We start from the raw sequence: 22586 nt of genomic DNA, 5'->3' as shown, positions 1-22586 counted from the left end.
CTCAACCTCGTCATCTTTTCGAAACACGCATAGCTAATCGGATCGAGGCCTCCAGCCCTGGTGCTTCTGCGGTGTTAGCTCCAGCTCGTCACTGAGGGTATTGGCATGATTTTCAAAGGATATGCCCGACCCGAGCAAAGGAAGGTGGGTGCCAGTATCAAGCTTTAGCAGTTCCTGCATAATGAAGATGACATGTTCTTCAACGGCGAATCGCTCATAGCTCAAGAGGTCGAGCTCGCTGCCTAGTCGTCGACGCGAGACAAGGTCACCGACACCCCTCACCACCTCAGTGGATGGGAACACTTTTAATGGGGGTGCTTCAGTCGGATGAAAGAGAGAGAATACCCTGTTGAAGAGCTCGTTGCGCAGACGGGGAAAATCTGTCCATCGGCGAAGTGTGGTGGGACAGTAGCGACCAGTAGGGGCCGTGATCGAGCCCTTTGTAGTTTTGGACTTCTTCGGTTGAATGTTAAGCGGTACGGTTATGTACTCGTGGCAGGATCGAAGGAAGGTCTCGAAGGTTGTCAGGTTGATTCTGTTCTCCAGGGCTTGTCGAAGTCGTCGCTCATTCTCACGGAGATATTCTGCCTCTTCGGCTCTGGCCTTTGCGTTTTCAGCTATGCCCTCTGCCTGTTCCGCCCTCCTCTCTGCTTCTTTTAGCTGCCTCTGAAGTTCTTCAATCCTAGTATTGATGTCCATTAAGGCCTAAGGTGGCCTCGGGCTTTCGCCAGCCGTAAGTGGAACTCTGTCGGTGTTGTTTTGGGCCAAGGACCCCATTGGATCATAAATATGACAACTTCGATGAAGGCGGGCAGCCGTGCGTTTTATTGTTATGAAATGGGGTGCCTGGCGAGCCAGAGTTATGGGTATGCCGCGACATCACTGAGTCTCCAGGCATCCAGCGCAGATCTTCCTTATCTAATGCAGAGCTTTTCCTCTCATCTGACCTGTAATGTCTTAGGACTCAAATTGATTGGTTTCATGGTTCCTCTTGCTTCTGGACATGCTTAATAGGCCAGCTAGCCTTGAGACTTTAGCCACAATTCAGCCCTTTGGACTTCGGCCCGTTGCGAATCCGGAGCGTTGAATAAAAACATTGAGAAACTGTATACTCCGTACTGCGTAATGACGCTGATTGAAATACTACAAGATGCGATTTACGGAGTACAGTTGGATGCTAATATTTGTCAGAATTACTCTATCGAGAACCGAAAGTACCGGCCGCCTTTAATCATCAAAGTCTCGACCGGCTCTCGTGGTCTGTCTCCGGGGTAACAGGTTCCCTGCTCGGTATCGATTTATATATGTTAAAATTGAGAGAGAGTCAACTTGAAGTCTTATTACAACGTATTCGAGAAGTACGTTCTACAAGTCAGCAAGGTAGGAAAATCTAGTGCATTGGCTCTTTGAGATATCAGATAGCCACCGACGCATTGCAAATGCATTTTTGCAAAAACCTCTAGAAAACTACGAGTATACAAAAGAAAATTCCCGGAAGAACTGGTTAAATGTTCATCTCACCAGTTTCTAGATCTTTTGTTGTGGCTGTTATCTTAGTTAACTAAACCCTTTTCATGAACACTAAACCCAAAAACCTGGAGGGTTTTTCGAGCAAAATAAAAAGACATACAACAGCCGGGATTCGCTGGTGGTCACCCACCCAACTACTAGCCGGCCGGCGAGTGGCTTAAGTACGGCTGAGCGGACGGGAAGCCCTGTTTTCCACTTCCTATGGTCGTATGTACTTAATATGTAAGTAAAGGTATTTTACTATAATTGAGTGGGAAAAAAAAAGAATAAGTAGCATATGGTCAAACCCTTTTCACCAGTACTAGTTAACAATGCCTGGGTAACTAGCGGTTATATGGGGGGCGTTTTGGCGTGGTTATAACTATTTTTTATCTTATCAAACGTACACCTCTCAACCACTTCTCTTAACAAACTCACCTCATTGCCAACAAACCAAAACCAAAGATCTTATTAAACAACTTGTCCTCAACTTCTGGGCACTTTGGTGGGCTATGAAGCCCTCTGATATTGCCTTAGCAGGGCGCGCTCTTGACGAGGGCTCTAACAGCAACAAATACCGCCAACATTGACGGAGATATTAGAAAAAGGTCACGAAGCACGATGGTGTGATTTGAAGTCAACTTTTGCTGTCGGGTGCAAAAGCTAAGGAACACAACAAAAACCAATCACACACTTCAGCCTGGAGACAAAGCAAGCCTATATAGCCTGGGAATGGGTACAGATGGGAAGTTTTCCTGCAGCCATGCATGGGTGCCAGCTTTCCCGGCCGATGTGACAGTGGGAATTATATCAGCACACGTGTTATTGCCATGTAGTGACAATGATTGAGGCGCAGATGTTGAAGCTTCCAAAGCGCCAGATCTTCATATCGCTACCTCACACGTCTTTAGGGCGAACATCTAGATTGTGGGCTGCAGCTTCCTGGATCATACATGCATGTGGACTGAGATAGGAGAATAGCTTCCTTGTTTGTCGGCGATACTCCAGCGCAATGAAGATATTGGTCTCTGCAATCCTAGCCCCGGAGAAATTGGACCGACCTTTCAACATACGAAAGCACTACGATGGCTATCGATGATGAAGATCCTCGATTCCGGTCGTGTGTGTCGAGTCTATCAAGGTGTACGGAGGTGTTAACTCTGTAGTTAATGCTTTCAGCCACGCAATGGCCTTTATTACCATCCAACAACCCAAGAATGTTTCCTTCCTGATGTTAGGGATCATCAATAAAGCGTCATGACACTGGGTTAGAGAGCGAATGATAACTTTTTAAAACTGAACTCTCTCACCAGTCCCACAAATACCCATCTCCAACTTTAATACCCGGCTAATGTCAATGACTGCAACAAATGACGACTGCGACTCGGGACGTATATTTCGCGGGATTCATGAGCAAGTTCTTGTCTTGAGCCATCAACAGCGGCAGAGTCCTTGCTGCTGAGGAAATTGCTATGCAACATGTGAAAGAGCAAACAGATATCCCAAGATTTATCTGGCACCATACACTCTCGATAATGGCTGACTTGCAGCAAGTTTTATTCTAGGCACTCCTTTAAAGGATGCTTGGGATAATCAGAACAATATAACAACAAGACATATCTGCATTGAGACTTGGGTTGTGATTTCAAAGCTTCAACACATTGAAAAGCCCTGTGAGTCGCGATATCTCTTCTTTTATCTTACTGATGGATCACCCGCCGCCCAGGACCAATTGACAGCAGGCCTTCACTGCAAAAGCCCACCCCTACTCAACGACAATGCTGTTCACGCCCAAATTCACGAATATTTCTATACAGCTAATAATTAAAGATATACAAGAAAACTGCAATTACACTTCACCTATTCTAATATTTATGAGGCTCTTTAAGTACGAAGACAGGCAGAAATTGATGGATCCGAGGACTCCAAAGCAATGGGATCTGCGCGCCGTTGTAACGGCGGGAGTTTTTTTTATAGCGCAGACAGACCTTCGGAGAACTTTACAGCAATCATGATTATCTGGAGAGATTGGTTTACACCCTGAAACCAGAAAAACACAGATGACCACAAAAACATACAACAGCCGGGATTCGCTGGTGGTCATCCACCCAACTACTAGCCGGCCGGCGAGTAGCTTGAGTATGGCTGAGCGGACGGGAAGCCCTATTTTCTACTTCCTATGGTCGTATGTGCTTGTCATATATCCAAGTCTCCACCTAAGGTCCACCACAATCCACTGTCCAAAAAGCTACTAATAAGGAGCTCAAAGAAAAAAACATACAACAGCCGGGATTCGCTGGTGGTCACCCACCCAACTACTAGCCGGCCGGCAGGTGCCTTAAGTACGGCTGAGCGGACGGGAAGCCCTGTTTTCCACCTCCTATGGTCGTATGTGATCTGTTTATCACTATCTGACACAATATGTGAATCCCAATCAGCTGCCTGGCCAATATTTGTTTTGCAAATCCTATTTCGTTTAAAACTGATAGCTTCTGTCTCTGGGGTCTCAGACTGTCCAGTGTCGCGTGGGATCCAACCTGTAGGGACTGTTTTGCCTAGGTCTCAATATAATAAGCCATTTATCCCTTTGATGATTATTCGAAAACTTGAGACACTCAGCTTGACATTTGAATGTAGATGTTATTCCCCATCTCAATGCCTGCTACAAGTAAGTAGTCCCGGTAAAATATCAGTATTCACCATTCCCCCAACATTTACCATTTGATACTTAGCGGGCTCAACATGTGCTGGAGAGAAGACCCAACATCTGTGAGATATCAGTCTGTATATAAAGTGGATATACCAGAGTAAAACCGCATTATGCGCTGTCCAGAAGCGCAGCCATTGCCCTACAATCAAGAAACAAGAAAAGTGAGCAACTTTACCTGAAGACCAAGGAGAAATCATCGTCAACATATACATCGGCGAGCGGCTGAAGAATAGCCAGAGTTTTCTTGAAATGCTCTTGTACGAATCGATATTGTCCCAGTCTGCACTTTCGTCTCTCCTTTACAAAAACAATCACCCATGTTCGGGAGGTCTTTAAGTCTGAGTGACTTCATATTTGTGGCCCATGGGGTGAATCTTCAGACAATTGAGCAGATTGTGCCTCCAAGATGAAAGGTATCTTGATGAGCCGTAATGAAAAACGATAGAAGTACGACGACCCCGCCGAAGCTGATTGCTATAAACAAACTCTGGGCAAATGGTTATCGTGCAGTCCGAGTTAGTCTAGCTAGTGACACCAGGATAAGCAGCAAAGGGAGACTAAAAGTGCTCTTTTGCCGAACTCTAGCTGTCCGTGTAGATAGTAAATGTCAGTGATACCGCTATAGCAGAATTTTAGGGCTCTGAGATAATAAAAGCTAACTTGTCACTGTTAGGAAACTAGCTGTTAAATCTGATCTGATCCCGATAAAACCAAAAAAAAAAAAAAAAAGGCCTCCTTAACTGGATCAGAAAATTTCAATGATTGCGAAATAGAGCAACCCAATAATTATATTTTACAGTAAGATGAGAGAAAAAGAGAAAGAAGAAGGGATGTCCAATTCAGTTCAGGCATCTTGGATGGCGACGGCCAAGCGTAGATAGAGGAGCATGCTGAAAGGTTCATGAGACAGGAGGAGGGTTTGGGCGCGGTTGTCGATAATGGCGCTCGCGATAGTGCTATTAGACTCATCAGGGAATTCGGTATTCACCACGATCTTGAGTGTTCTATCAAGGAAGAGAGCGATAAGGGAAGTGGATGTGAGAGATATCCACTTCTGCCCGGAGACATCAACTCAACTGGATGTGAGCCGCGCCAGCTCCCGCTCCTGTGTGTCGACTGATTAAAATATGAGTTATTTCAAGCATAACACTCACAATCTCCAATTCTCAACAGCTCGAGCATATTTCTCATCGGTTTCAATTACCTTTGTTCTTATGACACGTCAGAATTTCGCTTGTTTCCTTTCCCTTGCCAATAAGCTAGGGATAGTAGGGTGTCGAAATGTTTCAAGCTGTCGATACTCCTATTGCTGCTACAAGCTTTTCTTGTGGGGATCGAATAATTAAGAACACCGTGAATTCATATCAATAGATTCGCGTATTGGACAAACACACCATTGGTGCGCGGTAGCCAGATCTGTGGCACGATAAGAGACGATCCGGAAAAGGGATCCGACCACATGCCGATTCACAACAGTATTGAATAAGCGTTCTGTTTGATTTGACATATTCGGTTTAGGGAAACAATCGTCAATTGGCAAGGGGTTTAGTCAGGAATGAAGAAGTGTCGGTGTAGGCATGGAAAACCAGGTTGTGCCTTGGCGCCCATGGAGGGTATCATCTTGGTAGCATAACGGTTTAAATATGATGGTGTCAATCTGACTTTGTAGAAGATACGAGTCTTCGCATAGAGGCAATAGAAGTCAGTCATTTACCATAAAGGATAATCCCTCAGTCCCAACGGATCGAACGCTGCCGTCCAAGATCCCGCACAGCTAAAACGAAGACCTGCTGTGAGATCCTGGCACCAGGCGAGCAACGTGAGGTAACAGCTTGACGAATTAAGCAGAAGGTGCAAGGAAAAGATTGGAAAACTAGTCGATCATCCCCAGCAAAGTTGTGAGGAAACAAAAGCTGCCGAGTGTACAGGCTCCTCTTTATCCGTCATAGATTGGAGAAAGGCCGGAAAGAAAACCAAGCCGAAAGGAAATATGCCTCCGTGGACAGTCGTTTTTCGAAACAAGTCATACCTTCCAGCACATCGACACATAGGAAGCCGTCTTGTGCCACACGGTTTTAAGGTCACTTTCACATTCTAGGCTTGGATTGTATCAGTCACAAAAAAAGGAGATCAGAGATTTTGGCAGGTAGCACCAACCACAGTGGAAGTTATTCAGAACGCATCGAAGTTTGCAGCAGTGGTTATCAAAAAGTAAACACTGGACAAAAAGAGAACCAAGTGTTGCTAGATGATAAAACAGATGACCTTTTTCAGCCGCCCTGCATCTTCTGTGTTGAAAGGCTCGAGCGGGAGGGGGGCATGGACCCTTCATGGCTCACAGATGTGCAACATGGGGGTACAAATTAACATCAATGATAGATCGAGCTGCATGAATGCATACGTAAGACAGATCCGATGCCAGTCTAGGGGAAGAATGTACATATGCAAGCCTGGTGCACGGGACATAGCGTGGCATTGCTTGTTAGTTCCCATTTTTCCCCGACAGAGCAAAGAATGGCGGATCCTTATGTGTATGTATGTAATTGCCGCCGGAAGCAATTCTGGCTAATTGATTCGAGAATGAAGTGTGGCCGAAGAAAGCGACCTGTGTGAGTCGGGATGGGAACAGACTCGATCCAAACGGATGAGCTGGACGCATCTAGATGCTGGAGCAATTGTCGTCGATTTGTAGATCGACTGACAGGGAAGTAAAATCCTGCATATGAGTCGTATCAAAACTTGCGGTCCGTGGTGCGTTGTTTATTTTCCCCATGTCTCGCGGCAATGCCGGTGAGTACATCGTATGCAACGTGTTTCCGGCCGAGTTGAGATATTGTATTTTATTTATTGTTACTTGCCTTTTCTTTTCTTTTTTTTTTCGCCTTTCATAGAAGGCAAGGAGTTAATCGGATATTCATGAAGTACGTAGGAAGGAAACAAAAATCGATTGATCTCATTTCTATCTCAAGAATTGAGCAAAGCACGACGACAAGAAAGAAGCGGTTGAATATTCGCCTAGAAGCCAAGTTCTCAAAATCGAGGCGCATGAAAAGGAATATGCCCACTGGCCTGCTTTCTCATCTATGATTGAGTGCTAACGGCCAAACCCCTCCCCGGGCCAGTCAGGACGCGAAAACCGGGGTGGTTTGTTGGAAGCCCGGCCGTTGCGAGATGGAGGGGAGTTGCATGTGCAGGGGAGAGGTCCACGCAGAGCGTGCTGCAAATCCACGGATTCGGCATCCGCGATACGAGACAAGGCGCGGCTGTTGAGAAGGGAAGAGAAAAAGAAGAAAAGAGCGCAAAAGGAGAAAATCATCCGTAACCATGCAGTGCTCGAGTCATTTTTGGTTTGCTCGGCTTCTGCCAGGAGCACATTGATTACCCGTTTCTCTTCCAAGCATCTTTTCCAGCGGCTATAGCGCTAGTGATAGTTTATCCCTCCCGACCCTCGCAGCCCGCGTCATCTATGATCAGGCAGCGGGTCGGCAGGTGGAATATAAACCGACAGATCAGTGGGAGACGTTCATGAATAGACAGGTTTCAGACGGAGGGTCAGCGGGAGCAGAGCAGTGTCGATTGCGGACGACATTTGCTGTGGAGCGCTGTCCAGGGCCACCGCCTAGAATTCGGGGGTTGAGTTAGTGCCCAGGTCTTAGGTTTAGGGCTTGGGGTTTAGGGTTGTCTGGGGCCTAGACTGCTTATCTCAGCGGGGAGAGAATGGGCGGCGAGTGTGGTGATGGATCGATGAGGGCGACGGTTGAGAAGCGACTGCGGATGAATTGGGCGGCCAAAACGGGAAATCGCTGCTATCCCCATCCATGAACAGGACCAGGAAGATATCGGGTCTAGGTGTAGCATCCCTCGGAGGGCGCTGCAAGGGACGCCCGCCACTCAGGTCTGAAGGCAGGGTACTATGGCCACAGGAGCTGGTCTGAGGTGAAACCGAGCTGAAGAATTTTAGTCCTGTCACCCGCAGCTTTCCGGTGAATAGAATAATTTTTCCTTTTTTTTTTTTTAAGGGGAGGTTTTGAAGAGCAGGAAATAATATTCAATGCCGGGATGGATGGATGTACCGTTTACATTCCAAAAGGCAAGGAGTCTCGCAGAGCTGGATGTCTAAGACACGAATGCAACGACGGGGATTTAACGACACATTATTCAGCCGAAGAGAAATGCCCATCCAGCGCACAAATAGTTACTGGGTACGCCGAGACGAGACACGTCTAGACATGTGGCCGCGAGAGAGATCTGCCAAAATTATGGCCAGAAAGGAAGAGGTTGTAGGGATAACTCGATCGTAAATGCATGCGAGGTGATCTAGAAACCCATTCGATCTCTGCATGGTTATGTGACTACAAGACGGAATACACACATAACCTCTGTCTCCGAGGGAAGACGATGGCAGCAGGCAATTAAACCCCCAACCAAATAAAACTTGCCGCCGCGGAGCAGCCTGTCACGGTCGGCTGTCGTCGTCGACGTTGTTGTCGCGGCGGCCGTTAGACGGCATAGCTAACCGAGCATGCCACATCGCCAGCACAGCGCTGTCGAGTCGGTCTCTTTTGTTCTCTCTCCACCAGCCGAAGTTGAAGTCGCTGTTACATTATTCTTGCAGACTTCCCTTTCGTTGTCCGTCTGATTATAATTTAGACTTTCTCCTCGCCAAAAAGTCCCCCGCGCCTGTGAGAATGATCTCCCGACAGGACGAAAGAAGATCCGTGGGACAAGTCGCCCAAGGATAATTCGTTGACAGAAAACGCAAAGCCTAAAACTCTGCGGGTTGCCTAGAGGGATCCAACCAACCAAGACGGCGTTCTAGATCGACTCTAGATGATCCACACACACCCTCGCGTTCTGCATGGATGGCCGAACCAACGACAGGGACCAGCACTGGACGCGGAACCATGCAAGCACGGTCTGGTGGCCACTCGATCTGCTGCACGTCTCGCACCCAAATCCCGCTTCGTTGGGAAAACCTAGCAGGCGGCCTTCCTGCGCGCTCGGTTTGTTCTGCAATTGTTATTTTGACTTTTGTTGCGCCGTGCCCGCTCCAATTGGCCCCAGTTGGTGCTCTGTGCCTCGGGTGTGGTGGCCCATCTCGAAGTCTGGGGCACCAGACCGTGCGTGGAGGGGGGAAAAATAGAAAAATGAAAAAAAAAAAAAAAAGGGAAAAAAAAAGAAAGGTGACGGGGAGAAATGGATGCTTGATTTGTCTGCTTCAACGCGATATCCGCAGTGGATATCCCCCTCTCTTCCCTCACACACACACACACTCTCTCTCTCTATCTCTCTCTCTCTCTCTGTGTGTGTGTGTGTGTGTGCGCCTGTGTTTCCATTTGTCTTCATTTCATCCTCCTCCGCCCACCAATGAGAAACGGGTGCTGTCAGACTTCGACCTGTGAAGTGTGAACGGACAGGCTGGCCGGTGGATGACTGGTTCAACCCGCATGCTAGTCGCTCTGTAGCCAGCTGTAGTTAGTTAGTTACCGGACATAGTTTCACGCTCTCCATCAACCGACTACTCCCTGATGGTTGCGCACCCACCACCCACTTCCGCAGCCCACTTTGGCTGCATCTTCCGACGAGGACTTGACGGCCAGAATTAGACCTCAGCTCCAGGGTTCGCAATCTGCCAATCCCTGGAGCGGCACCGGCATCCCATGGCTCGTGCCTCTTTTGACTCTGGAGCCCAAAGGGCACTTCTCAAATATAAAGCAAAATCCGGCCCTCTGAGAGGCTGCTACGTTGAAAGTGCTCATCCTCCTCTGGCTCCGAACATTTTTTGTTTTTCTCTCTCTTTCTTTTCTTTTTTTTTTTTAAGAAAAGACCATTTCTTACTTTTTTTTGTTTTCCTTTCGCCAAACCCTCAACAAAGGGCGGAATAGGAGAAAAGACAGCCAAGTACTCCCTACTCTGTAAGAAAAGGTGAGAGGAGAAAAAAGAAATTAATTCCTACTGCTCATGCATGATGTGGCATGGCCTCCACACACTTTGCTTGATACCGACATACTCAAACAGCTCCATTCACCAATTCTCTGATCTCCTGCTGCTTTTCCACCGCCCTCCCAATCATCCGGCGAGTCAATCCACTTGCCTTGGTCCCCCAGACTGGGGTGAGATCTGAATCAGCTCTTCATTGTACCTTTTCTTTTCTTTTCTTTTCTTTTCTTTTTTTTGTTTCCCTCTCTCCCTGTTGCCTTTCCTCTTCCTTAACCCTGTTCGTTCGGCAAAAGGAAAACAACTCACCGGTGGCTACTTTACTCAGACCGGTTTGCGTTTCGTCGTCCATCCTCTCGGATCGCAGGCCACACCTCCAACCCACTGCCCGCTGTCGCGTCGCCCTTCTCCCTCCACTTTCCAGGTCGAGCCCCACTCGAGACTCGGGCGCAGAGAGAAAAGCCAGGAGCGGCATCACAAACCAAATCATATATTAGAGACAATAGAACGGGGACTGGTCTGCTCCTCTCCCTCTGTCTTCTCCACGGCGTTTCCAGAAGATTTCCCTAGTCTTATATTCTTCTTTTTTCTTTCATCGGGTATCCTTCGTTACTGTTTTACTGGGACACAATCGCTCTCCCTGTCCTCACACTTTTTCTCCTTTTTTTCTTCTTTTTTTTTTTTTTTTTTTTTTTTTTTTTCCCTCTCCCTTCTGCCAATCGTTCGCTCGGCCTACATCAATTCCAGATCGCACGCTTCGTCGCTATATCCAAAGACCAGCCCTGATTGAACGGGAAACAAAAAAAAAAAAAGGAAACAGATTCATTCACTTTTATTTTTACTTCGCAACCATGGGCGTCACAAAGAAGATTCTCAAGGAGGGCAATGGCGTCGACAAGCCCGTCAAGGGGGACGATATCGTCATGAACTACCGGGGTTGTCTCTATGACTCCAGCAAACCCTCCGAGCACTTCATGGGAAGGAAGTAGGTTCACCCTTGTCTTTCTTTTTGATGATCTTGTTCTTGATTTCTCTCCCGCCCCCCCGGCGACTATTTTTAGTCGCGTTGCAAATCCATAATCAGTACGGAGTACTCCGTACTCCCTACATAAAACTTATCCGGCTTGGGGTGGTCACAAGGGCCGTGCATGGGTCAACTTTGTGCCTTTTTTTTTTCTTTTTTGGCTTTGAGCTCACACTTTCTGGGGCTGACTGTCGATCCTTGCGTCTAGATTCGACTCGACTGAAGAACGTGGCGAATTCAAAACGAAAATTGGCATCGGTGTAGTTATCCGCGGTATGTTCGAAAAACCCACCCCCCGTGTGCTCCGGGACAACCCCGAGCGTGTCTCTCGACATCCTCTGATGAGTTTGTCAAATGCACATGACTTGAATGATTAAGGAGAATAGAGTTGCAATTAACTTGACTTCCTTCGCCGTTGGCTTCTAGGCTGGGACGAGGCCGTCCTCCAAATGTCTCTTGGCGAGAAGAGCATATTAACCATCACTGAGTATGTTATTTTGCCCTTTTGAGTCCTTTGTTATGAACCGAAAAGAAAAGGAAAAAAAAATAAATAAATAAAAAATTAGGTTTAGTCTGACAGGTCGAGTAGTGATTACGCTTACGGTGCACGGTATGCTCAATTACCCTGAAGTTTTTTTTTTTTCTTGATCCCTGCGAACTGCCTCTCAGAACCTGGTTCGCTGCCGGTGACACAAAAGTCTGGGGGATAACATCAGCTGCCACGCTTGATCCCCCATCAGTACCCAATGTCACACAGGAAGGAAAAAGCAGAACAATAGAAAAAGAGGAGACAAAGGCAGACCAGTGCTTAAGACACTTTGATCGTGACCCGGCATTGCTAACTTGAGCTGCCAAAAATAGTGGTTTCCCTGGACTCATTCCGCCGCATGCGACTCTCGTCTTGTAAGTTATCCGCCAATCGATCTCCACTTGTTCCTCTCCGATTCCTTTCTACTACCTCGAATATGCGTCGTGAGCTGGGAGCTAACCGTTCTCTAAACCTACAGCGAAGTCGAACTCAAAGGCATCAACAGCAAACGGGCGTAAAGTAGTTCATCGCGCACCCATCTCGATCTCTCCATACCCTCCCAGTCGTCATGCATAAGCACGCTTCGCCTCTCTAACTAGCATTTCTACTTTACATTCCCGGGTCGCTAATTCGCTTTCTCTCTGAACTTTTTTTTCTCTTTTCAAAAAAGAAACTTCTGATCCTTATTCGACGTGTTCCTAATGCTTTTTTGCCTTCCAGCACATATATACAACGGTTCTTTTATGTCTGGCACCTTCACGTTGTTTATTTCTATTTTTTTATTTTTATCTTTTTACTTTACCCCCAAATTCCTGCATCGGCATTGACGTTATGTTTCTCTTTCTTTCCCCACACCCTTTTAATGATTCTTTTTCCTTTTTCATCGATGACATGGGCAGATGACAAAGATTCCTTCTAGCATGAACTGTTTTAATTCTAATGGCATTATGATATGGATATATTTTCTTTAATTCCTCTCCACCTCCCCACCCACCACCACCATCTGACCATCCGTCTCCGGAGTAACTCCTTTATTCCAGTTTTTCAGGGTCTGGACCGACTCGTAACAGACGGAACATCCAGAGATCAACCCCGAAGGACTCCACTCATAATCATAATCAGCGATAGTTACTCCATAGCTACTTCGTAGTCGAATTCCCACTTCAACTCCCGGCACAAGAACAATAATGCATGGGACTGCCCACGCACGTACGCACATACATACAATTCACACACACCCGCGCCCCATTGAGAAACACACAAAGGTTCCCACCCCATCTGGACCATCTATCCAGCCGTCCGTCCGTCCTAACTCCGCCCTTCGCGCGCATGGTCAACGATGGAGAAGCAACCTCACAGACACATTTGGCAGGAGAGTCAAAGGAAAAGACTAGTTAAAAATCTCCAACTATGTACGATGCAAATCCTACAATTAACTCTGTGCCCGGTTATTATGTACAGTAGATACATATATTATGCAGTGAAACCCACCTCTAAGCCAGTAAATCCGCACAAAAACTAACAAAGGATAGCATCCAAAAAAAAAAAAAAAAAAAAGAAAAGAAAACAAAAGCTGAGGTCTACACACGCGAGGGGAGAGAGAGAGAAAGACAGAAACTGAGAGAGAGACACCGGGTGGGGTGAAAGTGAAGAGCGGGGGAAGCGCAGACATCAACAGCAAGCCACATCCGGGGTTTGAGAAATCTAGCCCAGGCCCAAAATGCCAAAAAAATATCCAGAAACCAAAGCAACGGCGCCTCTCAGTTCTACTCCGTACACAGTTTATTTAACAAAATGACGGGCAATGTTTCTTCTTTTTTTTTTTTTTCCCTCAACGAATGACTGATGACACCCCGGAGGAGTGACGGTACGTAGCCGATACGAAAACGTCTCCGAGGAAAACGCAGGATGCAAAAGAAAGAGAGAAAGCCGAACAGTGACTAGCCCATTGGTAACGATGGGGGATGTAAAATTGCAATATGGACTCCGTAGATAGGTGGGAAGTACGATTAAGGCGGGAAGAAATCCCTCCCAACAAGGATCAACGTCTAGTCTGCTTGCTGCTGGGGGGTGGGAGGGAGCATGGAAAAAAGCCCTCCCGGACACGTAAAGCAAACGGGAGATGAGTTTTTGAATAAAGGAAAGGCGTGTGAAGGGGGAGACACTAATATTAAAAAAGGGAGTAATATATATCTTGAACCAAAAAAAAAAGGGCCAGTTATCCCGACCTAGGTTAGAAACCAGAAGTGAAAGGAGTTGTCTAGCTAATGCCAATACGCGAGGGGATATCAAATAAGTAAAGAAAAAAAAAATTGGCTTAAATGGTTTAGAAGCGATGTGTGCTCGCCCCAATTGAGAGAGATTTCCTGATATTAGATATAATGTCGGAATCTCCTCCGCTTTTTCTTTAAAATTCTTCCCAAAGGGGGACATACGGAAAAGAAAAGGTGGATTTTCGAAGTGAAAAAAAAGAAAAAAGGAGCTTAGAAGAAACCCGACAGGTCTAGACACCTTTTCCTTCGCCTTCCAAAGCGGTTGAATACCATTGTCCGGCCTATCTTGCCAAAGAGATTCGCAAAAAGGCCTACTCTTTTGATTGCTAATCCCCCATACACGCATCATATGGGAAAAGGAAGGAAGATAACTGCTGCTTGAGACGGAAAATGACGGTTCGGCATCCGAGGGAAGCAAATCTTCATATTGAAATTTGAAGTAGCGATCGATTAAACGTTGTAATGAGCTCGGCCCACAGTGAGGAAAGACCAAAAGAAATATCCGAAGCCCTTTGCTCGCATGTTAAAAACAGCAATCTTTTTCTTTAGATAACAGATAGACATGGGAGGTATCAGTAATTCAGACATAACAAAGGAAACATGGTGTATGGGCTTGTCACTGTCGGGCAGTGGAGAAAAATAATACAAAAGTTGGGTCCGGCTTCACAAAGCAGAAAGCGGACCTGGCTCGAAAGGTGCGTCAGGTCGAAAGGATAAGATAGGCGGGTGCAGAAAAATCCAAGGCTGAAATCGACATGAAAATCATCCCTTATTTGCTCAGTAGATAAGGTAGCCGCTTGACTTTGCAATATCGCAAGGATATGAATTGAGTGTGCATGGTGCGATGTGGTACTTGAACAAACTCAATTCGATGGGAGCTTCTTTTTGACGTCAGACACGATGCTAAACTCCGTTGAGCGTGCTCAGAAGCTTAGACCATTTCTAATCCAACTGGCCATTTCCAATTTCAGTTTGGTTCGGGCGTTCACTCGCCGCTCAGTTCCAACCAAGCGAGTTTTCAGCCATCATGGGCGGGCTAATTGTTTGGGTTCTGGCACTGGTTCCACCTCCACTGTTACGCTGGGAGCTTCCGTAACCATCGCTGCGGGCGCCGCTCATAAACGGCTCGCCTTCCCGTCCAGCTGGCCCGCCAAGGCCGTCGGTTAAGAAGCTCTCTTCGTTCATCAACCGGCGTCTTCTTCTATATCGGCGAGCAACGAAGAACATGGCGGCACCGTAGAGCGAGGCACCGCCAACGACACCCAAACCAATACCAACGGATGTCGCGCGAACGTTATAGTTCCCTCCAGATCCTCCTGGACCGGGGCCAGTGTCTTGGCTGTTTCCTCCGTCGTCATCACCTGGCTGGTCGGGGTTATTCTGTCCTGGATTGGACGGTGAGCCATTACCTCCTGAGAGAACACCAGTGAGAGGGATTGTTGGATCCAGCATAGCCATTATTGTCCGCACTGAAGGGTCTGGGTTATTGTACAGACGAGAAGACGGAGTCCGGAGCTGCAGAGCAAGTGACTGGATGAGGTCTGATGGGATATAAACGGAGGCAACTGTGGTAGTGTAGCCAAGTCTAGCAACGGTGTCATACGGACGGAGAGCCCCGACCTTAACGCTCTCATTCGGAATTTCGAGAGCATATGCAACACCCATTGGCAGGAAGTAGAAGATTTGTGTCGTTGCACCGGAGTGGTCAACGACAAAATCATAGCTCAGAGAGCCGTTGAACCCTAGATTAACCACAACGGAATTTGGCGGGGTTTTGTCTTCATTAGGCGGGGGTGAAATGACCTTTGGTCGTTCAGTTGGCCTCTGACTTTCTGTTGTCGTCTCGGTGTTTGTTTGCGTCGGCTGTACAACAATGCTTGTGGGAATAGACATTTCTGTCTCGGAATTTGTTGACAGGGAGACGGGAGATTTCGTGCTGGGTGGCGCTGGCGTAGGGCTGGCCATGTCACTTGTCGTGATGCTCATCGTTTGCGAGGCGGTTTCGGTCGCAGATCCCTTGCCCGAAGTGGTGGTAGGTCTCAAGATTCCAGATCCAGAGCCGGATCCAGAGCCGCTGGGTGGGAAAATACCGGATGGGATCGTTGACGTTCCTGTCGCTGACGGGGTCGCTGTTGGCTGAGATTCGGAGCCGGTCGCAGAAGTTGCGCTTCCACTAGGGGTAGAGTGTTCACCATTGCTTGCCGTATTGGTTGGCCGCGGTCTCACTCCAGTGCCACTGCCAATTGGCATTTCAGTCACAGATGGCGGAATTAGAGTGGGAAACTCTGGTATTAGATCAGACGTGGTTGTAGAACTGCCTGGAATTTGTGTAGCAGAGCCGGACGGCTCAACAGTGGACGTGTCGTTTGGAGGAAGAATCTGCGAACTCATGGGTATTCCAGGCGTTGTTATAGGGTCAATACTCAAGGAAGCTGTCGGGAGGCTCATACTTAAACTGGAGATTGTGTCATTTACTGGCGGAATCGGAGGTAGAGATGGCAAGCCTATTCCTCCTGTACCCCTGGTCATCGAAGGCTCCAAGCTCTGAGAGCTCAAGCTTCCGGACTGAGAGGGTAATGTTGCGGAAACGTCCGTGGTCGGCTCAACGGGTCCAGTAGTAGGTGCAGATCCATTTGGCGAATTGGAATTCATCGTGGGGTTAGGAACCAGACCCGTTGAATGCATCGGTATACCAGAAATTATTCGGGAGAGGTCGATACTGATTCCTTCTTCCATATCATCACTTGGGCTGCTTGAAACTGGAGTAGTGACCGAGGCAGCCGGCGTAGTTGGACCGGTCGACTCGGATGGCCTGGCTGTGGTTTCTGGGTTGTTCATCCTGCTTCCTGGAGAAGTGCCGGGTATCTTCCGTACAGACGTCGTGGATGGAATTGAAGGAGTTGGAACTGGGGGATTATCTGGGTCCGAAGGTGTAGTCCCCGGAATGTCTGTGGATCCTGTCGAAATGGTTGTCGCAGACGTTACAGCAGTGGGTTGTGTCCCCATGCCAACAACTTTGTTCGCACCAAGTGTTGTTTTCTTCCCATCCGGTCCCAACATAACAGTTACAGGTATCACGACAACTTCGCGCTTGACGTAGAGGGGAGATTCTCTATGTATCTCGCGTTTGATCCGCCGAGGGAAGTAGTATTGGGGTCTTTCGTTGCCATGGGGAGTGTCCAACGCCTGGCATTGCTCCAGGCTTGCCAGCGACACGAGAGACACAAGGAGCGTTGACAGGATGGCGCGCATGGTTATTCGACTGCAGATAACTGGTGAATCGTTGTGTCCTATATCGATATCACGGTATGGAGTGTTCCGAATGCCTCACGTACTTTGTGCGTATGTTCAATGTGTTAAGCGAATGGAATCAGCGACTTAATGTCGCGAAGCGGTACTATCTGCATTTTCCGTCAGCCCACACGGTAGGCAAAGAGGGCGATGGCATTTGGGTAGTCCAGTGGAGAAGGATATCAACAAAAACAGCAAACTTGGGATGATTGGGGCATGAGTCAAAGACAGCAATCTTGTAGGCCCATACCTTTCAAAAGAGCGTAACGGAACAAACGTTCCAGGCGATAAAGAGCGACGGGGATAGAAGCAACAATCTTTCAGCTGCCGGTAGTTTGAAACTTGAGGGGATGTGCGGCCTTTCGACTAAATTTCGATCCAACAACTGTTATCACGCGCCCTAGATACCCAACAGGCCTTTTTTGCCCAAAAAAATAAAAAAAAATAAAAAAAAGGGCTCGACAACACGCCCAACGTACTGTTCAGTCTGATTCGGTTCGTCCCATTAGACACGCGTAATAAGAATCATTTGTCTCATCAGGCGTATCGTCCAACGGTAAATGCCCCCAAAAAAATGAAATCTTTCCGGCCGAAAATTAAAGCGCAGATCTATCGTCGAGAGGAAGCTTGTAGTCCTGGCTATGGTGTCAGTGATGGCTGCGCTTCGTTTCCTTTTTTTTTTTTTTTTTTTTAATTTCGTTGTTTAACAGCGTGGGGTTTGCCTTCTCACGATCTGATGTATGGATTTTCCCCCTTCAAATGTCGAGATCAAAAGATGCAAACCCTCAAAGAAGACGTCGCAGCCACCAGATAAGCAATGTTTAGTCCTGTTGTCCCGTCGCCCCAAAGTTGTCTGCCTTCAACCCTTGAACGAACCACGGTCGGCTTTGGCTGGGGAACCCCGAAGATGATGGAGGGAGCGGCGAGGCAAGGATGCCCGGGGAGAGAACGCGAAAATAATTAAATACAGAAAATGAGTGAAAGAGAGGTGCAAAGGAAAGGAAAGTAAAAAAAGAAAAAGAAAACGACGGAAAGGGAGATGGGTTTTGAGAGGGATGATGGGGGGAGGGAGAGGGAGAGAGATGAGGTGTGGATGTCGACCCGGAGCCTGGAGTTACTATATGTAAATAAGTCAAGCCAACGTGTTAGTCGTACAGTTTAGTCATTAATGGCTTGCGCCAATGGGGCGTTAGGGTGGATTATTCCCATGGTTAACTTACGGAGGGGCGCCGTTGTGTACTCAGGTGTCGAAGGTGGGAAGCGGAGGAGAAAGAGGGACGACACCGACAACAGCGTCGACGACGACGCATACAAGGAGAGGGAGGAGAGTGTGGTGAAGGATGCGAAATGGATGGAGGTGAAGTTGGGAGAGGAGGAGGAGGAGGAAGCGAGAGAGGGAAGACGGGAGGAGGGCGAAAGCGAGGGTTTGTGAGGTGACAGCGATGATAATGAGACGGCGAAGCCTCTCAGAGACGCCCTTCCCTGTTGGTTAGGAGGTATTGTTGCGCTTACGGGAATCTGGGAAGGCATTACGCCCACGAAACCAACGGTCGGCGCTGTAATAAACACATGCACCAACTCCATCTTGGCCCAGGAGAGAAGAGGCCGTTCGCGAGTTCTGCGTATTACACTCTCAGCAGAATTACCACGCTGGCCAATGGTGTGGCCTAACCGTTTCAAACACGGGCAGCGAATTTCTTCTATTGGTGCAACGATACAGCGCTCAAGCGAGGTGTCAGCGTACGGGGATTGTAAGTACGCGATATGATACTCGGATGACGGGAGCGTGACAGGACTTGCGCGGTAGATTACGGTAAGACTGGGTGGGCGGCAGGGATTTGGACGGTAAGTTTTGAAAGGCGGCGGGCTCCACCGGGGATCCATTGGTTGCATTCGACGAGCCGCCAGGAACGGAGTTAAACTTGAAAGAGGCTTAGCGTGCCGCACAGGGCCAATCGTGAGACGACGGCCACAGCGACCCCGGATCGCGAGTGGCTCTGTTTTCAGCACGCCGAATCATCGCCCGGCGCCTGCTCAGGGGTAAAATGATATTTTGCGGCCGTTCTCTCCCTCCACTTGCACAATTTTTTATTTTTTTTTTTTTCCCCCGAACCATCGTTGAACTACCCGCAAAAATTGCTGCCAGCACCGTCGCCTCGTGAGCTTCCCAGTTCTTAGTGAGCATATCTTACCTTCCGGTCTCTTGGCGAAAAGGCAAATTTCACGGTCAACCACGTGTCTGCTCCCAACCGCCCAAACCTTCTCTGGCAAGGCGACTCGGCCGTCTGAAGATGTCTCTCCTTCTCCTCCTCTTCTTGTACGAAACTCCTTCTGTCCTCCTTGCCTGGTTTGTACGACCGTCGACGAGGACGCAAATTGTCGACACCGCTACGGAGTACTCCTGCACGTACTCTAGACTTGTGCAGGGCCTAGATCTTCCGGAGCATACATAGGACACTTTGTACTGTATACGCGTTAGTAATAATTATCTACGGATTACTATGTACAGAGTATACCATTTTCTTAGTATGCATGAATATGTACTTCGTATGTGCCTCGGAGTTTGTGCTCCTAAATATCTGCACACACACTTGCTTGGCTCGACTCGGACCATCAGACACTCTCTCGAACCTCCCGTCGACTTCGTAAAATCTGGGGCAAGTGAAGGAGGGAAACCTGTTGCTGTATGCGCTACACCTGTTCTGTTTATCTTCAGCGTCAAACACACATCCCATAAAATCGTTCGTGTCGAGAGTTGCACTTCCGAAGAGACCGCGACAAACAAAATGGACCCCACCGAGCAGCCGCCCTCCACAACAAGAGCGTGTTCGAGTTATCGAGCAGAGCGCAGGACGTATCCTCCAAGGGTAAGCCACAGCAGGTGCAAAGCTATGGAGTTCAAACTACGGAGCAACGGAGTATTTTGCATACAAACAAAATGCAGGGGTTTCAATGGGCCCAATGTCAATTTCTTCGGAGTCCGGATGGCGGCCCTTCCAGAGCTCACAATGGTCACGACGGATCCCTCAAGAACAACGTCATCTTCCATCTCAAGAACGCCTTTGGACCGCTGCCATCTATGTCTTGAAGCCAGAAGAACAGCGGGCCATCATTCCTCCCACGGGGAGACTTTCCCGCTAACTGCGCATTTGCTTTCAGGGAAGAACGACTGAGAAGGGTGAGAAGGATATGGTCTTGGCCTGCTTACTCCCGAAATTTGCCTATCGTATCCCCAGTTCTTGCGACGAGCCACTAACTTAGCGACAATTACGGAGTACGGAGTATATTTCAGGGGAATTGTCGACGCCCTGCCCACTCACGGGCTCACAAACTCTCTCGCAGAAAACAAAGACTGGCGGATTCAAACTTGTCCGTGCTTTGCTGCCCGAAAAGAGGGAGACTCCGTAAACGAGAGAGAAAAAAAGAAAGGAAAGGAAAGGAAAACTGAAATTAATCATAATTTCATCTACGGAGTACCCTGAACACCAGATGCGAACAAATTTTGCGAACAGCCACTGGATTACCATCAAGCTCCAGAATGCCCTGTTCCTGCACAATCTCCCGCCTCTTCCAAGCCCCGTACAGAATTTCCTGGAACAAATTAGAATAAAAATAAAAAAAATATAAAGGCCAGCGAGCACCTGACAACGGGCAATACTGCGCGACCACGCCTACGCAATCATCGATGCGAAGCGAGCAATAGCCGGCAGGGAAGCCAAAATAGACCCTTACCATTCGCCTGCCCCCAGGTGCGAGCGGGCGTGCGCCAAGTGGAAAAGCAGGCATTGCTAGCTTCTCCCCTTCCCCTCACCCACGCAGCAGCAGCAGCCTTCATCGGATGACAGCCCATTGCAACCATGACAGCGATCTCCTTGTGATAACACCGAAAGATTCATTAAAAAAAAAAAAAAAAATAGTGCAAGAAATAGTGCCAGAATGAAAAGAGTAACCGTCAAATGATTCCAGACGCCCGTCGATGCATCCATTACATACGAATACGTTCCGGGCATCCACGCTCTATATGAGGACATGACGACATGCGAGTAAAATGATACAGAAAGCGGAGGTGTAACTTACAAACTTGAGTAAGCAACCAAGGTTCGCCGCTAAGCTGTTTTCGACAGTGCGAATTGCGATCGGCAGCGAGACTTGCTGCTTTGGGCCGGAGTACTGGGGCTAGAAGCTGCTGTGCTGCGCCACGACGTTCACGGTGGGCTTTCGATGGCACACACGACCCAGCCGACTGCCTCTGTCTGACGATTTTCGGGGGGAAAAGGGAAGATAGCGCAGCGGGTTTTGCTGTCAGACCGCGCGAGACGACAAGGCTGCATGCCGCACGAAATAACACACATAGCCGTCGATCAAAGGAGTTAAACCCCGTCTCCCGATGAAAAAACCGGGCGACGATCCTCTGACATACCGTGTCTGGAGCGCTCGCAGCGAGAGGCTCAATCCGACGTCGGCGGGTGGGCACGCCGTTGCAGTCAGCGACATCTGGGATGGACGCCATTTCCTCCGTATCCCGCTGTCATCTCAGCTCTGTGGACTGTTCTCAGGACGGAATACATCCATCCATACGGAGTACTCCGTACATACATAAAGATGCCCCTTTCCGGCCATCCTTGTCGTTAAAGCGATCAGCCTCCCACAACAGCTCGCAGAGCGACGCGGGAGAGAGACATTTCGAAGCCATCGTCGAAAAAGCTAACCGAGACGACGTTCCGAGCGGGCAGAGCTTGAGGACGCACATCACTCACCAACGCAAATCCACTCCCCGCTTCTTCCGTCTTAGCAGGAGACGAGAGGTTCTGGAACTCGTGATGAAACAAAAAGAGTTCTTCATCCCTCCTCCGTGCTCCAGAACATGAACGTCTCCTTTCACACACACATCGAACCCCAAGCCGGGCAAAAGAAAATCAAATAAAAGGGGGGAGGGGGGAATTCGGACTATTGCGTAAACACCACCGGCACCTCCCGGAGCCGCACGGAAGCGCAAGTCGTGCAAAAAAAAGGACCATTCTTTCTCGCATCTCCTCCCCCCAGGCAACCCTTGTAACGGTGGTTCGAAACTAGTCGACTCGCTACCGAATTGCTCGCTAACTCGTTAACAAAAGTCGCTACTTCTGCAAGTGACCAACCGATCTACAGTTAGGCGATTTGTCTCACCTGAAAACCCCAACTCGACTCCGTACTTGCTTAGCTAGTCCGTACTCCGTATAAATAGAGCAAAGCTTAATTGAGAGAACATCGACGCTTCGCTTTATCAGAATAGAATTCCAATTCATGGTTGCAAACAAAAATACCAGAATACTC

At 48.2% G+C, this 22586-nt stretch overlaps 5 protein-coding genes across 5 annotated transcripts; 2 read left to right on the top strand and 3 right to left on the bottom strand.

The window, feature by feature from the left end:
- Positions 1-33: 33 nt before the first annotated feature.
- Positions 34-699, bottom strand: D8B26_004732 (uncharacterized protein; the record flags this gene model as incomplete). Its single annotated transcript, XM_066124579.1, has 1 exon — positions 34-699. The coding sequence occupies one exon, from the start codon at positions 697-699 to the stop codon at positions 34-36; it is 666 nt and encodes a 221-aa protein (XP_065980660.1).
- Positions 700-11007: 10308 nt separating this feature from the next.
- Positions 11008-12227, top strand: FPR1B (FK506-binding protein 1B; the record flags this gene model as incomplete). The annotated part of the gene is made up of 6 exons (XM_003070491.2): positions 11008-11141; positions 11389-11453; positions 11607-11667; positions 11770-11790; positions 12042-12083; positions 12188-12227. The coding sequence occupies 6 exons, from the start codon at positions 11008-11010 to the stop codon at positions 12225-12227; spliced, it is 363 nt and encodes a 120-aa protein (XP_003070537.2).
- Positions 12228-13491: 1264 nt separating this feature from the next.
- Positions 13492-14945, bottom strand: D8B26_004730 (uncharacterized protein; the record flags this gene model as incomplete). Its single annotated transcript, XM_066124578.1, has 1 exon — positions 13492-14945. The coding sequence occupies exon 1, from the start codon at positions 14329-14331 to the stop codon at positions 13492-13494; it is 840 nt and encodes a 279-aa protein (XP_065980659.1). The 5' UTR covers positions 14332-14945.
- On the bottom strand, positions 14929-17234 carry D8B26_004729 (uncharacterized protein; the record flags this gene model as incomplete). Its single annotated transcript, XM_003070490.2, has 1 exon — positions 14929-17234. The coding sequence occupies one exon, from the start codon at positions 17232-17234 to the stop codon at positions 14979-14981; it is 2256 nt and encodes a 751-aa protein (XP_003070536.2). The 3' UTR covers positions 14929-14978.
- Positions 17235-21772: 4538 nt separating this feature from the next.
- On the top strand, positions 21773-22141 carry D8B26_004728 (uncharacterized protein; the record flags this gene model as incomplete). The annotated part of the gene is made up of 1 exon (XM_066124577.1): positions 21773-22141. One exon carries the CDS (start codon positions 21773-21775, stop codon positions 22139-22141), a length of 369 nt encoding a protein of 122 aa, XP_065980658.1.
- Positions 22142-22586: the final 445 nt, after the last annotated feature.

The sequence above is a fragment of the Coccidioides posadasii genome, chromosome 2 (genome assembly GCF_018416015.2).
Source record: "Coccidioides posadasii str. Silveira chromosome 2, complete sequence".
NCBI lineage: Eukaryota > Fungi > Ascomycota > Eurotiomycetes > Onygenales > Onygenaceae > Coccidioides > Coccidioides posadasii.
Note: the sequence above shows the minus strand (reverse complement) of the source record. Positions and strands in the feature narration are given on the sequence as shown.